A 16,514-nucleotide genomic window follows, 5' to 3' on the forward strand; every position below is an offset into this window, starting at 1 on the left:
ACTATAGTATACCATGATTTACCATGTTCAAGTATGATTTATTGATTCTAGCATGATTTACCATAGTTTACCATGATTTACCATAGTTTAACATGATTTACCACAATTTACTATAGTTTAACATGATTTACTATAGTATACCATGATTTACCATGTTCAAGTATGATTTACTGATTCTAGCATGATTTACCATAGTTTACCATGATTTACCATAGTTTACCACGATTTACTATAGTATACCATGATTTACCATGTTGAAGTATGATTTACTGATTCTAGCATGATTTACCATAGTTTACCATGATTTACCATAGTTTACCATGATTTACCACGATTTACCATAGTTTACCATGATTTACTATAGTATACCATGATATACCATGTTCAAGTATGATTTACTGATTCTAGCATGATTTATCATAGTTTACCATGATTTACCATAGTTTACCATGATTTACCATAGTTTACCATGATTTACTATAGTATACCATGATTTACCATGTTGAAGTATGATTTACTGATTCTAGCATTATTTACCATAGTTTACCATAATTTACCATAGTTTACCATGATTTACCACGATTTACCATAGTTTACCATGATTTACTATAGTATACCATGATATACCATGTTCAAGTATGATTTACTGATTTTAGCATGATTTATCATAGTTTACCATGATTTACCATAGTTTACCATGATTTACCATAATTTACCATGATTTACTATAGTATACCATGATTTACCATGTTCAAGTATGATTTACTATTATTCTAGCATGATTTACCATAGTTGACCATGATTTACCATAGTTTACCATGATTTACCACGATTTACCATAGTTTACCATGATTTACTATAGTATACCATGATATACCATGTTCAAGTATGATTTACTGATTCTAGCATGATTCATCATAGTTTACCATGATTTACCATAGTTTACCATGATTTACCATAGTTTACCATGATTTACCATGTTGAAGTATGATTTACTGATTCTAGCATGATTTACCATAGTTTACCATGATTTACCATAGTTTACCATGATTTACCATGATTTACCATAGTTTACCATGATTTACTATAGTATACCATGATATACCATGTTCAAGTATGATTTACTGATTTTAGCATGATTTATCATAGTTTACCATGATTTACCATAGTTTACCATGATTTACTATAGTATACCATGATTTACCATTTTCAAGTATGATTTACTATGATTCTAGCATGATTTACCATAGTTTACCATGATTTACCACGATTTACCATAGTTTACTATGATTTACTATAGTATACCATGATTTACCATGTTTTAGTATGATTTACTATGATTCTAGAATGATTTACCATAGTTTACCATGATTTAGTCAAAAGAGCCAAGTCCCATCTCTATACTATGTTTTGATGCAGAGATATACGTTTTGCTAAACGGTTGCTAGGGTACTCTTTTTGGTTGCTATGGAGTTACTTGGCAGCTGCCAATGATGAAATTCCAAAGGCTTCTTGTCACTATGAATGATATAAACCAACTCCCATGCCTCTGTGACATTCAGAATGGAAGATATCCCTCTTTGGATTTTGGTTGCTAGGGTACTCTGTTTGGTTGCTAGGGAGTGGCTTGTCAGCTGCCAATCATGAAACTCCAAAGGCTTCTTGTCAGTATGAATGATATAAACCAACTCCCATGCCTCTGCGACATTCAGAATGGAAGATAACCCTCTTTGGATTTTGGTTGCTAGGTTACTCTGTTTGGTTGCTAGGGAGTGGCTTGTCAGCTGCCAATCATGAAACTCCAAAGGCTGCTTGTTAGTATGAATGATATAAACCAACTCCCATGCCTCTGCGACATTCAGAATGGAAGATAACCCTCTTTGGATTTTGGTTGCTAGGTTACTCTGTTTGGTTGCTAGGGAGTGGCTTGTCAGCTGCCAATCATGAAACTCCAAAGGCTTCTTGTCAGTATGAATGATATAAACCAACTCCCATGCCTCTGTGACATTCAGAATGGAAGATATCCCTCTTTGGATTTTGGTTGCTAAGGTGCTCGACAATGGTTGCTAGGGAGGGGCTTGGAAGTGTTTAGGTGATTCATGATTGGCTGTTTGCTGCCCCGAGTCAAATGAGACCACCCCCATGTTTCTATGACAATTCAGTCTGGAGATATCTCTTTGAACTCTTTCAATGGAAGTCTATGGAACTTGTTGCTAAGGGGCTCTAAATGGTTGCTAGGGCGTGGCTTGATAGCTTCACAATGATCCTGAGAGACTGATTGGTCGTCTGAGTAAAATGAGCCCTCCCCCTTGTCTCTATGACACTGTGATCCAGAGCTACGTTCAATACAAAGTCCCTATGCAATTTACCATAGTAGGAAAAGCATGTGTGTTTCACGGGACGTTCCTTCCCCATAGTAAGTCAAAGGGGCAACTTTGGGCATCTCCTGCCCCCCAGGGGTGCAACTTTTACCCCATTGAGAGGTATGTTCTTACAGAGCCTGTCAGCCTCTTCAAATGTGGCAAATCACACGTTTCTGCGAAATCGTCGCTCAGAGTTATGACTCGTCAAAGTTTGTCGCAATGTTAAGTCTATGGGATTTTTCGGAAGCTTTTTCGCCCCTGGGGCGAACACCGCACCCCCGATCGCTTATAAAAGTCATAGCACACCTCTCCTTAATGAGCCGGTCGATTTGACACCTCATTCATGGATCTGTGACAAACGGTGCGGGGCGAGTTACGCGCCAAACTTTGTCCAGAATAATAATAATAAGAAGAAGAATAACTAGAATGTACATTTCCTGAAGAAAATGTGAAGTGGTGCTTGCAGTGGCAAAACTCTCCACTCGGTTGCTAGGGTGTTGTACATGATTGCATTCGAGCCAACAACCATGTCTGTACGATGTTGTGGAGCTGAAATATGGCTTCTATATGTTGCAATATGGTTGCTAGGTGGTTCTAAATTGTTGCTAGGGTGTGAATACACAGTTACCATGGTGATATTTACAGACTGTTTCCCAACCGAAACAAAAGAGCCAACCCCCATCTCTATACGATGTTCTGATGCAGAGACATGGGTCTTGATAAACGGTTGCTAGGGTACTCTGTTTGGTTGCTATGGAGTTGCTTGTCAGCTGCCAATGGTGAAACTGCAAAGGCTTCTTGTCACTATGAATGATATAAACCAACCCCCATGCCTCTGTGACATTCAGACTGGAAGATATCCCTCTTTGGATTTTGGTTGCTAGGGTACTCTGTTTGGTTGCTAGGGAGTTGCTTGGCAGCTGCTAATGATGAAACTGCAAAGGCTTCTTGTCAGTATGAATGATATAAACCAACTCCCATCTCTATACGATGTTCTGATGCAGAGATATAGGTCTTGCTAAACGGTTGCTAGGGTACTCTGTTTGGTTGCTAGGGAGTGGCTTGGCTGCTGCCAATGATGAAACTGCAAAGGCTTCGTGTCAGTATGAATGATATAAACCAACTCTCATTTCTCTGTGACATTCAGAATGGCAGATATCCCTCTTTGGATTTTGGTTGCTAGGGTACTCTGTTTGGTTGCTATGGAGTGGCTTGGCAGATGCCAATGATGAAACTGCAAAGGCTTCTTGTCACTATGAATGATATAAACCAACTCCCATGCCTCTGTGCAATTCAGAATGGAAGATATCCCTCTTTGGATTTTGGTTGCTAGGGTACTCTGTTTGGTTGCTAGGGAGTGGCTTGGCAGCTGCTAATGATGAAACTGCAAAGGCTTCTTGTCAGTATGAATGATATAAACCAACTCCCATCTCTATACGATGTTCTGATGCAGAGATATACGTTTTGCTAAACGGTTGCTAGGGTACTCTATTTGGTTGCTAGCGAGTGGCTTGTCAGCTGCCAATCATGAAACTCCAAAGGCTTCTTGTCAGTATGAATGATATAAACCAACTCCCATGCCTCTGTGACATTCAGAATGGAAGATATGCCTCTTTGGATTTTGGTTGCTAGGGTACTCTGTTTGGTTGCTAGGGAGTGGCTTGTCAGCTGTCAATGATGAAATTCCAAAGGCTTCTTGTCAGTATGAATTATATAATCCAACTCCCATGCCTCTGTGACATTCAGAATGGAAGATATGCCACTTTGGATATTGGTTGCTAGGGTACTCTGTTTGGTTGCTATGGAGTTACTTGGCAGCTGCCAATGATGCAATTCCAAAGGCTTCTTGTCACTATGAATGATATAAACCAACTCTCATGCCTCTGTGACTTTCAGAATGGAAGATATCCCTCTTTGTATTTTGGTTGCTAGGGTACTCTGTTTGGTTGCTAGGGAGTGTCTTGGCAGCTGTCAATCATGAAACTCAAAGGCTGCTTGTCAATATGAATGATATAAACCAACTCCCATGCCTCTGCGACATTCAGAATGGAAGATATCCCTCTTTGGATTTTGGTTACTAGGGTACTCTATTTGGTTGCTATGGAGTGGCTTGGCAGCTGCGAATCATGAGACTCCAAAGGCTGCTTGTCAGTATGAATGATATAAACCAACTCCCATACCTGTGTGACATTCAGAATGGAAGATATCCCTCTTTGGATTTTGGTTGCTAGGGTAATCTGTTTGGTTGCTATGGAGTTGCTTTGCAGCTGCCAATGATGAAACTCCAAAGGCTTCTTGTCAGTATGAATGTTATAAACCAACTCCCATGCCTCTGTGACATTCAGAATGGAAGATATCCCTCTTTGGATTTTGGTTGCTAGGGTACTCTGTTTGGTTGCTAGGGAGTGGCTTGTCAGCTGCCAGTCATGAAACTCCAAAGGCTGCTTGCCAGTATGAATGATTTAAACCAACTCCCATGCCTCTGCGACATTCAGAATGGAAGATATCCCTCTTTGGATTTTGGTTGCTAGGGTACTCTGTTTGGTTGCTATGGAGTGGCTTGTCAGTTGCCAATGATGAAACTGCAAAGGCTTCTTGTCACTATGAATGATATAAACCAACTCTCATTTCTCTGTGACATTCAGAATGGCAGATATCCCTATTTGGATTTTGGTTGCTAGGGTACTCTGTTTGGTTGCTATGGAGTGGCTTGGCAGATGCCAATGATGAAACTGCAAAGGCTTCTTGTCACTATGAATGATATAAACCAACTCCCATGTCTCTGTAACATTCAGAATGGAAGATATGCCTCTTTGGATTTTGGTTGCTAGGGTACTCTGTTTGGTTGCTATGGAGTTACTTGGCAGCTGCCAATGATGAAATTCCAAAGGCTTCTTGTCAGTATGAATGATATAAACCAACTCCCATGCCTCTGTGACATTCAGAATGGAAGATATCCCTCTTTGGATTTTGGTTGCTAAGGTGCTCGACAATGGTTGCTAGGGAGGGGCTTGGAAGTGTTGAGGTGATTCATGATTGGCTGTTTACTGCCCCGAGTCAAATGAGACCACCCCCATGTTTCTATGACAATTCAGTCTGGAGATATCTCTTTGAACTCTTTCAATGGAAGTCTATGGAACTTGTTGCTAAGGGGCTCTAAATGGTTGCTAGGGCGTGGCTTGATAGCTTCACAATGATCCTGAGAGACTGATTGGTCGTCTGAGTAAAATGAGCCCTCCCCCTTGTCTCTATGACACTGTGATCCAGAGCTACGTTCAATACAATGTCCCTATGCAATTTACCATAGTAGGAAAAGCATGTGTGTTTCACGGGACGTTCCTTCCCCATAGTAAGTCAATGGGGCAACTTTGGGCATCTCCTGCCCCCCAGGGGTGCAACTTTTACCCCATTGTGAGGTATGTTCTTACAGAGCCTGTCAGCCTCTTCAAATGTGGCAAATCACACATTTCTGCGAAATCCTCGCTCAGAGCTACGTGTGGTCAAAGTTCGTCGCAATGTTAAGTCAATGGGACTTTTTTGGACACTTTTTCGCCCCTGGCGAACACCGCACCCCCGATCGCTTATAAAAGTCATAGCACACCTCTCCTTAATGAGCCGGTCGATTTGACACCTCATTCATGGGGCTGAGACCAACGGTGCGGGGCGAGTTACGCGCCAAACTTTGTCCAGAATAATAATAATAATAAGAACTAGAATGTACATTTCCTGAAGAAAATGTGAAGTGGTGCTTGCAGTGGCAAAACTCGCCACTCGGTTGCTAGGGTGTTGTACATGATTGCATACGAGCCAACAACCATGCCTCTACGATGTTGTGGAGCTGAAATATGGCTTCTATATGTTGCAATATGGTTGCTAGGTGGCTCTAAATGGTTGCTAGGGTGTGAATACACAGTTACCATGGTGATATTTACAGACCGTTTTCCAACTGAAACTAATGAGCCAACCCCCATCTCTATACAATATTCTGATGCAGAGATGTAGGTCTTGTAAAATGGTTGCTAGGGTACTCTGTTTGGTTGCTATGGAGATGCTTGTCAGCTGCTAATGATGAAACTGCAAAGGCTTCTTGTCAGTATGAATGATATAAACCAACTCCCATCTCTATATGATGTTCTGATGCAGAGATATACGTTTTGCTAAACAGTTGCTAGGGTACTCTATTTGGTTGCTAGCGAGTGGCTTGTCAGCTGCCAATCATGAAACTCCAAAGGCTTCTTGTCACTATGAATGATATAAACCAACTCCCATGCCTCTGCGACATTCAGAATGGAAGATATGCCTCTTTGGATTTTGGTTGCTAGGGTACTCTGTTTGGTTGCTAGGGAGTGTCTTGGCAGCTCTCAATCATGAAACTCAAAGGCTGCTTGTCGATATGAATGTTATAAACCAACTCCCATGCCTCTGTGACATTCAGAATGGAAGATATCCCTCTTTGGATTTTGGTTGCTAAGGTGCTCGACAATGGTTGCTAGGGAGGGGCTTGGAAGTGTTGAGGTGATTCATGATTGGCTGTTTGCTGCCCCGAGTCAAATGAGACCACCCCCATGTTTCTATGACAATTCAGTCCGGAGATATCTCTTTGAACTCTTTCAATGTAAGTCTATGGATCTTGTTGCTAAGGGGCTCTAAATGGTTGCTAAGGCGTGGCTTGATAGCTTCACAATGATCCAGAGAGACTGACTGGTCATCTGAGTAAAATGAGCCCTCCCCTTTGTCTCTATGACACTGTGATCCAGAGCTACGTTCAATACAAAGTCCCTATGCAATTTACCATAGTAGGAAAAGCATGTGTGTTTCACGGGATGTTCCTTCCCTATAGTAAGTCAATGGGGCAACTTTGGGCATCTCCTGCCCCCCAGGGGTGCAACTTTTACCCCATTGTGAGGTATGTTCTTACAGAGCCTGTCAGCCTCTTCAAATGTGGCAAATCACACGTTTCTGCGAAATCCTTGCTCAGAGCTACGTGTGGTCAAAGTTCGTCGCAATGTTAAGTCAATGGGACTTTTTTGGCCGCTTTTTCGCCCCTGGGGCGAACACCGTACCCCCGATCACTTATAAAAGTCATAGCACACCATTCCCGAATGATCCGCACGATTTGACGCCTCATTCGTGTGTCTGTGACAAAAGCTGCGGGACGAGTTACGCGCCAAACTTTTGTCCGGAATAATAAGAAGAAAAATAATAATAATAATAAGTATGAGCAATAACAATAGTGATGCCTTGCTTTCAGCAAGCACCACTAATAATAAGTATGAGCAATAACAATAGTGATGCCTTGCTTTCAGCAAGCACCACTAATAAGTATGAGCAATAACAATAGTGATGCCTTGCTTTCAGCAAGCACCACTAATAATAATAATAAGTTTAAATAGGATTTCAATATGTTGGCTCTCTCAAGCCAACTTAATAATAAGTTTAAGTACAATATCAGTAAGTTGGCTTTCTCAAGCCAACTTAATAATAAGTTTAAATAGGATTTCAATATGTTGGCTCTCTCAAGCCAACTTAATAATAAGTTTAAGTACAATATCAGTAAGTTGGCTTTCTCAAGCCAACTTAATAAGTTTAAGTACAATATCAGTAAGTTGGCTTTCTCAAGCCAACTTAATAATAAGTTTAAATAGGATTTCAGTAAGTTGGCTCTCTCAAGCCAACTTAATAAGTTTAAGTACAATATCAGTAAGTTGGCTTTCTCAAGCCAACTTAATAATAATAAGTTTAAATAGGATTTCAATATGTTGGCTCTCTCAAGCCAACTTAATAACTAGATGCGAAAGTTCGTCGAGACAAACTTTAAGTTGGCTTGAGAAAGTTTGGACCAGAAAGTTTTTTGCTAGGCGGTTGCTAGGATGTTATGGGTGGTCGCTATGGTGTTGCTAGGTGGTTGCTAGGGTATTCTGGGTGGTTGCTATGGTGTTGCTAAGCGGTTGCTAGGGTATTCTGGGTGGATGCTAGGCGGTTGCTATGGTGTTGTTAATCAGTTGCTATGGTGTTGTTAATCGGTTGCTAAGGTATTTTGGGTGGTTGCTAGGGTGTTTCTAGGCGGTTGCTAGGCGGTTGCTAGGCTGTTCTGGGTGGTTGCTATGGTGTTGCTAGGCGGTTGCTAAGGTATTCTGGGTGGTTGCTAGGTGGTTGCTAGGGTATTTTGGGTGGTTGCTAGGGTGTTCTGGGTGGTTGCTAGGCGGTTGCTAGGATGTTATGGGTGGTTGCTAGGGTCTTTTGGGTGGTTGCTAGGCGGTTGCTAGGGTATTTTGAGTGGTTGCTAGGGTGTTATGGATGGTTACTAGGGTGTTGCTAGGTGGTTGCTAGGTTATTTTGGGTGGTTACTAGGGTGTTCTGGGTCGTTGCTAGGCAGTTGCTAGGATATTTGGGTGGTTGCTAGGGTCTTTTGGGTGCTTGCTATGGTGTTGCTAGGCGGTTTCTAAGGTATTCTGGGTGGTTGCTAGGCGGTTGCTAGGGTGTTCTGGGTGGTTGCTAAGCAGTTGCTAGGATGTTATGGGTGGTTACTAGGGTGTACTGGGTGGTTGCTAGGCGGTTGCTAGGATATTTTCAGTGGTTGCTAGGGTGTTATGGATGGTTACTAGGGTGTTTTGGGTGGTTGCTAGGGTGTTGCTAGGTGGTTGCTAGGTTATTTTGGGTGGTTGCTAGGGTGTTCTGGGTGGTTACTAGGCGGTTGCTAGGGTGTCCTGGGTGGTTGCTATGAAGATTTTAGGCCATTACTTATTGGTTGCTCGATAATATAAATCCTCTGAGGGAGAGAGAGAGGGAGAGAATCGCAGGGGTGTCAGGCCCTTTGTGTCTGTGTGTGTGAAAACGTCGGTTTGGATTAGAATTTTTTAGAACTCCCCAATGTTAAAGGAGACATATCATGCTTTTAAATTGTTCCTTTTTACATATAAATCATACATTTGTAGTCTATATAAAGCGGAACTGCAATGCTTGGGTCTGAATTCTTCATTATTATAGCTCCACAGGCCCCTTTTCTACCCCTTTTCTGATGTGCGTCTGAGAGCAACTCGTTTTGGTGCGGTCTCTTTAAATACAATTGAGACACTTCATACCCCGCCCCCTCTCCAGGTTGCAGAGGTTCAACTCCACCCCGTTCGGCCATTTTTGTAGTTTGATAGCAGAGATACGATTATCTAGCGGCACAGAAACTTTTTATTCACACATTATTAACAAAATGTCAACAACGGAAGACTTGTCCAGCCAGCCTTACATGTTCGAGCCAGAGTCGGAGCGAGATGAAAATGAAGACGACGAACCTGTAGAACAACGTCTTCATATGGATGTATCGCACTGGTGTGTACTGTATTTACACATGAAACTTTGGTCTTCCGACCTTTTACCACCGTGTCGATTTATTTTGATTAATATGTGCGAGGGAGAGAGAGCAAGACAGCGTCTAGTTTGGAGACGGTGGTGTCTTGTTTACACTTTCGCCTGGCTCTGTAGAGAGAGAGAGAGCGCGCGCGCGCGCGACCGGGTCTCTCTCTCTGCTCGTTCTTTCAGTTAAACATGCGCCCTTGTCACAAGCGCGGCAGTTTATCTACATTAGACGGTGTAATGAAGCGTGTGGGTTACTACATCCAACAACCGAACATTTTAACTTACCCTCTCGTAACTTCTGCATCCTTTAGCTTGGACTACAAAATTGCAGCGAGAAATAAAAATGGCGGATTGCTCGAAGTGTTGGGCCGGAAGTCAATGTCCTTATTTGGCAGTTCCGCTGCAAATACTGTGACGTAATAGTTCAAAAAACGTCATAGATAACAGAAAAATCGGAACAGGTTGAAAAATATGACCAAAACAGAATATAAAGATATCAACGAAGCACCTGAAGAGAATAATTTCATATTTTCTGTACTTCTAAACACTCTAAATATACAACAAAATGCATCTAAGGGCTAAAAAAGTGCATTTGGCATGATATGTCCCCTTTAAGTCAATGGGAGTTTTTCCGAGTTTTGATCGTCATTTTTAGGAAAACCGTAAGTCCGATCAGTCTGAAAAGATATAGCACACCCTGTCAGATCAGTTTGAGTGTCTGAGCCGAGTTTGGAGTATGTAGAGTTAAAGCTCTAGGAGGAGATAGAGTTGTAAATTTTTCAAGTACAATATCAGTAAGTTGGCTCTCTCAAGCCAACTTAATTAACAATGAATAATACTTCTAAAACATTTATTAATCTTAAGGCCCTTTCACACCAGACGCGATTTTGACGCACGAATAATTCGCGCGATGGTTTTATTTTTTGATCAGCTGTTTGTGTAATGAGTGCTTGCACACCGAACGCGAATCTGCTGCGGCGAAAAAACGACATTTATTTTATTCGCTTCGATGTCGATTTTTTTTACCTTTGCGGCGACGGAAAATACTTCAGCCAATCACATTCAAGGAAACAAAGGCAACGTCACAACAACAATGGCGGATTTGCTGATCGCTTGTGTGTCAACAAACCCTGTTTTGTTTGATAAAAGTCACAAAAGCTACAAGGACAATGACTTAAAAGACAACGTGTGGAGTGGCATTGCCAACCAACTCGGTTATCACGACTGTGAGTATGTTGTGCGATAGTGTAAAAGCCGCTGTATAGAACTCTGCTGTGTAAGCTAGCAGGCTAAGCTACATTTGGATAGAAGATAATACTTAGCAGCTATAATGTCAAAGATAGATACCGTGTTTACTTTGAAAATTTAACTAAATGTAGTGAGACTATTTAGGGCTGTTTTTAGTATACTATACATATTATTGTGTGATATTTACAGTGTTTTGTCGATTGTTTTTAGCTGGTTACTTCGTGAGTTACATGTAATGTATATGGACATTACAAAACGCTTTGTGTTTAGTTGAAGACGCAAAAAAACTTTGGAAAAACCTCAGGGACACTTACGTTAGGAAAAGGAGAGAGGAAAAGTCAACCAAAAGTGGACAGGCTGGAAAATCTAGGAAGAGGTGGAAGTATATGGAGTGCATGAGCTTTCTTGAGGCTTCTACTTCTTTCAGAAGGTAGCTGTAGCTAGTTCAGTTATTCAGATTTATAAGTTTTTTGTTTTTTTTTTATTCTCTAAAATACATCTATGAAGTTGAAAAATAATGCAGTGTTTGAATAATAAGGTCGCACAGGAAAGTTTACAGAATGCTTTTGAACAGTGTCTGCAGCAATCTTGAGGAGGAGCAGCAGGTGATAGATGATGCAGGTCAGGGCACATCCGAGAGTGAGGGAGAGCCTTTCTGTCCACCTCCTCAGAAAAGGAAGTCTAAGGATTTCTTTGAGAATTATCTGTCAAGGAAAGAGGCCAGGGATGACCAGAAAGTTAGGCAGCAAGAAGAGAAAGATGATATTTATCATTTTTTAATGAGCCTGGCCCCGGCCATGAGAAGGATGCCTTCAGAAAGGCAGTCCTGGCTAAAAATGAAAATGCAGGAGATGATTTATGGGGTGGAGTTTAGCCTTCCATCTACATCAGCATACACCGTTCTATGAGTTTATTTTTTAATATTGTGTTATCAGTTATTATTTTCTGTCCTTTAAATTCTGTCTGTATACATCTTAAATAAATAATAATCAAGACATTGGTGTTTTTTCACTGGCTTTAAAGGTCTTAAATTATTAAAGTACAACTACAAACTAGCCTATAAAAAATATATACAAATACAAGATTATTACTTTCATGAAATACATTTAGATTTAACAGGCAAACTCAAATGATTTACTTTTTGAACAATATACAAATTAACCATGTTGCGTTAGCTTTTTCAGGGCCACCTGCACAACCGGGAAGAAATTAAAATCAAGGGATTTTGGAACGTAAATTGGACTAATTAATAATAATAACCTTTAAATTATATCATATACTTTTTTATGTTGCATTAAAACTGTTGCATTAAATGGATTCATAATGATGAGCACACTGTAGCATGCTTTGTTTAATGCAGTTTTGGAGGCAAAAGGGCCTTTAATCTGCATTTAACAAAGCATGCTACATTGTGCTTATCATTATGAATTAATTTAATGTAACAATTTTCAGAAATCAATCAAGTCAATAATATTATTGAGGTTGACCTCGGTTCACATAAGCAACCTGCCATGGAACTTGGCCTGCAGGTGAGCTAAAATAATGTCTGAATGTGTCCCGCACCCTCAGAGCCTCAGCTGATGCCCTGTTCCCTCGAAGGCCTCTAATGTCACCCAGCTCACTGCCCTCTGCACCATCAGAACTGTCAGGCTCTGCACCGTGATTCCCATTGGCCCTTCGGAGGAAGTTGTGTAAGATGCAAGTTGCCTTTACAATGCTGTCGGCTGTCTCTGGAGCCACTTGCAGACGGCGCTGGTAGACTCTCCAGCACTGGCTGAGAATGCCAAAAGCATTCTCGACTATACGTCGAGCCCTGGAGAGCCAGTAGTTAAACACGCGCTGGTCATCTGGCAGGCGTCTTCCAGGGTAGGGACGGAGAAGGAACGTTTTTAAAGGAAATGCCTCATCTGCAACAATTACATATGGTAACGCCCCCAGCTCTGGTGCAGATGGCAGAGGAGAAGGCTCTGGAATGTTTAAATTTCCAGTATTTAGGGCCTGTCCCAATAAAGAATTGGAAAATATTCCACCATCGCTGTTGCTGCCTGATGCCCCTACATCCACCACTAGGAAGCGGTAGTCGGCATCAACCAAGGCAAGCAAAACTACAGAAAAGGTGCCCTTATAGTTAAAAAATTGGGAGCCAGAATTAGCTGGTGCCTGAATCACAATGTGCTTCCCATCCAAAGCACCGATACAATTGGGGAAGTTCCATTTTTCAGAGAATTTCAGGGCAGTTGTCTTCCAGAGTTCCTCATTGGGGACTGGCATGTAGGTGTCTTTTAAGGTCTCCCAGAGGATATCACATGTTTGCCTAACGATGTTGGACACAGTGGAAATTCCAAGGCGGAAACTAGCGGCTATGGTGGTGAAAGAATCCCCAGTGCTAAGGAATCTGAGGAATATTTAAGTATTTGAATAATGTAGATTTGTGAGTATAAATAAACCATATCTTATCAATAGTAAAAATATTGTTGTTCAGACATGTTATTATTAACAATAAAAGGTAAAACTGTTCCTGGGTTTTCTGTGATGCTTTTATTCAGATATATCCTGGCATTCTTATATTACATGTGTTACCTTGTTTAGCTCTACTTAAACAATTGAATACTAATGTACATTTTAATGTTTATTAAAACTGTAGGACTGGTAGCTAAATGTGTTTCATTGTGAATCAACTGAAAGCATTGTAATATTGAACATGACAATCAGGCCACGTTTACATGCACAACTTTTGTTTCAACGAATCTGAACGTAGTGTTTACATGAATGCTAAACATGTGATCGGGTTGATGTGTGTGTTGATGGGCTATGTCACTAATATACATGACAACTGTTCAGCGTGGCATAGGTACGTCATTACGCTATTTCAACGTCATTGCACATGCGCAGTCCTTTATGTTTAGGTTTTCAATCGGTTCAAGTGTTTACATGTTCTCTCAATCGGGGAATAAACCCACCCCATTCAATCCATTTCTTTCGTATCGAGTCCAACCGAGTGTTTACATGAAGGCTTTTTAGACCAAATGAGTCCGATAAGTAATGATTGTTTATTTGATTGCATGTAAACGCAGCCCCTGATGATTTTAGGAGGACAAATCACCTTAAGCAGACTGCCAGACGCTGCTCCGGATCGATTGGTTCTCTGAAGTTAGTATTTTGTCTAGTCAGATGCGGTGCCACTGTCTGAAGGAGCTCCTCAAATTGTCCCACGGACATCCGAAAATAAGTGTGGAACCGGTCATGATACAGTTTTAGCTCCTGTACGAGATTAGTATACTCCCCTTCAGACTCTCTATTCCTCAAGATTGGGTGCACCCAAAACCGTCTTTTCTGTCTTTTCAAGTGAAATGAAATTAAAAGCTCGTCTTCACTGGATGATGATGATGTGTCCATCTTTCTCAACTGTTGGCGCGAATGTTTTGGAATGTTGAAGCTCCGAACTTCGCAAATTCGCATCGCGTATGATGTGAATGGTTTTGACGCGAACTATTCGCACGCGAACTATTCGTTTTTTTCGTATCGCTTTTTCGTTACGCGTTCGGTGTGAAAGGGCCTTTAGTCAAATGTTTATTTTAACATTTATTAATACATTATTAAAATCAAAAGTTGTATATGTTAATGGTCTGGGCTTAGATTAAGCCAGTAATAGGCCTTAGTTCAATTTGCGTAGCTTTTATTAACGTGCCTTAGAAAAACACATTACTGGTGTGCATCTTGAGACAAAACAATGGCACGGACATATTTTAAGATCTGTCAGTGCAAGTTGTTTTCTGTTAAAACAGCTCAAAAATGCATTTTAGTCTGGGACTAGGCTTAAGCCTTATCTGTGAAACTGGGGGAATATTATTTAATAGATCTGAGCTAACATGAACTAACAATGAACATTTGTGTTTTTATTACCTGATGATGATGATGATTTCTGCAACAGACGCGCTTTACTTGTCTCATTCACTCAAAAGGATTTAATTCTTCAAAATGAATACAAGCTTTCCATAAAAGGATATTACTTTCCATACCTTCCAACAATATTTAGCTGTCAAGGTAATTACATTGTATTGCACAATGTATTGCAACTTTAAAAGTATTTATGTATTTAACATTTTATACATTTTGGCTCTCAACGTCCAGGATGTTGATTTCTTAAAAAAAAAAGAAAAGAAAAAAAGAAAGCACAGTGAAATGCAAAAACATTCTATGAAAATTTCACCTTAAAATAGCTTGAATGTAACTCCATTGCTTAATTTATTCGAAACATTTAGTACTGTATATGAATATGCTAATTGGGCCCGGCCCCAATCACAGATTCACTCGCCAACTTACTGAGGTAAACGCTGCACAATGGTATCGCTCTTCACAACGTCGGACACATAATGTGGTTAAATATGATTCGCCAATGTGTAATGAGTGCTAATGTTACACAAACCATGTTCCCGTTCGTCATCTCAGAGTCAGACAGCTGCCTTCTAACAATCATTAGAAACGCTTTGAACAACTCAGAAGAACGTGGGAACGTAATATACATCATACACCCGCTATATTGCTAAATCTACCTGATTTTTCATATCAACAGAAAAATATACCGGCATAACCTGGCATCTCTCGAGACTCCCTGTTAGTTTGCTGTTAATGATATGCTAAAGCTCGCCGGCATGTTGACGGTTACAAGGTAGTGTGTGACGTCAGAAACACCAGCGATTTCAAACCGCGTTTTTGAGACTGTCTTTGGTTCACCGCAGTTTTAAAGAGAAAATACTCAGCAATAGTGTGGACTTATGAATTTGTACATGGTTTTGTCTTAAAGCAGATTAAAAACACCACATAGACATATGAAAAACATTAAAAGCTTGATTTTCAACACAGGGCTTAATTTTTATTTATTTTCCCAAAAAACAAGACATAATATCTTATGGAATTTTATCTTTATGGAAGTCTTGATTTAAGAATTTTTCGATATTTGGATTGAAAACAAGACAAAAATACTGAGTGAGAAAAGCATTTTTGCAGTGTACAGCACAGAGTCGGACATACTGGTACTTCTGCAGAAGTCTTTCTGTTACTTCATTTATTGTATCAATCATTTAAAAATCATCATAGTGATCATGGTAACCAGTTATCGTTTGTCTTAAGAATTTAATTTTTCCCCACCCCTCGCTAAAAGGTGATTCGATTTGTGCCCTTTATTGTACTGAAATAAAAGTTACATTCTTTCATCCTGACAGAGATTAATTTCACTCTTGGTGTGAAAGAACCATTTGTTAGTGATTTGCTCAGCTTTTTTACATCATGTTTGGTGTGAGATAGAAAAATACAGTTTTACTCACATCATAAAACGGACACTCCAGCTTTACAGTCATGTAGAGTTGAGTCAGCTTTGCAAGCACTATGGGGTCCAACCCATTGCCCTCCCCTTAGAAAGTGCAGAGATGGAAAAGATATTATTCAAAAAAGTAAGCACAGAAGCATGTTAATGATCAAGTGTTAAATAATTTAAATGATTTAAATGAATATTCCTGAAAATTAATCCCAAGTACTGCATAGAACATGCTTCTT

General features: G+C 40.4%; 1 protein-coding gene across 2 annotated transcripts in view; it reads right to left on the reverse strand.

Annotated features, from left to right (window-relative positions):
• Positions 1-16,514, reverse strand: part of fastkd3 (FAST kinase domains 3) — a 64,677-nt gene that overhangs the window by 45,577 nt on the left and 2,586 nt on the right. For both annotated transcript variants that reach the window (XM_084404126.1, XM_084404127.1), the window contains exon 3: positions 16,286-16,371. In XM_084404126.1, coding sequence (XP_084260252.1) covers positions 16,286-16,371 — 86 coding nt within the window. The remainder of the gene's footprint in view (positions 1-16,285; positions 16,372-16,514) is intronic.

Source organism: Rutilus rutilus, assembly GCF_951802725.1.
Source record: "Rutilus rutilus genome assembly, chromosome: 3".
In the NCBI taxonomy this organism is placed as follows: Eukaryota; Metazoa; Chordata; class Actinopteri; order Cypriniformes; family Leuciscidae; genus Rutilus; species Rutilus rutilus.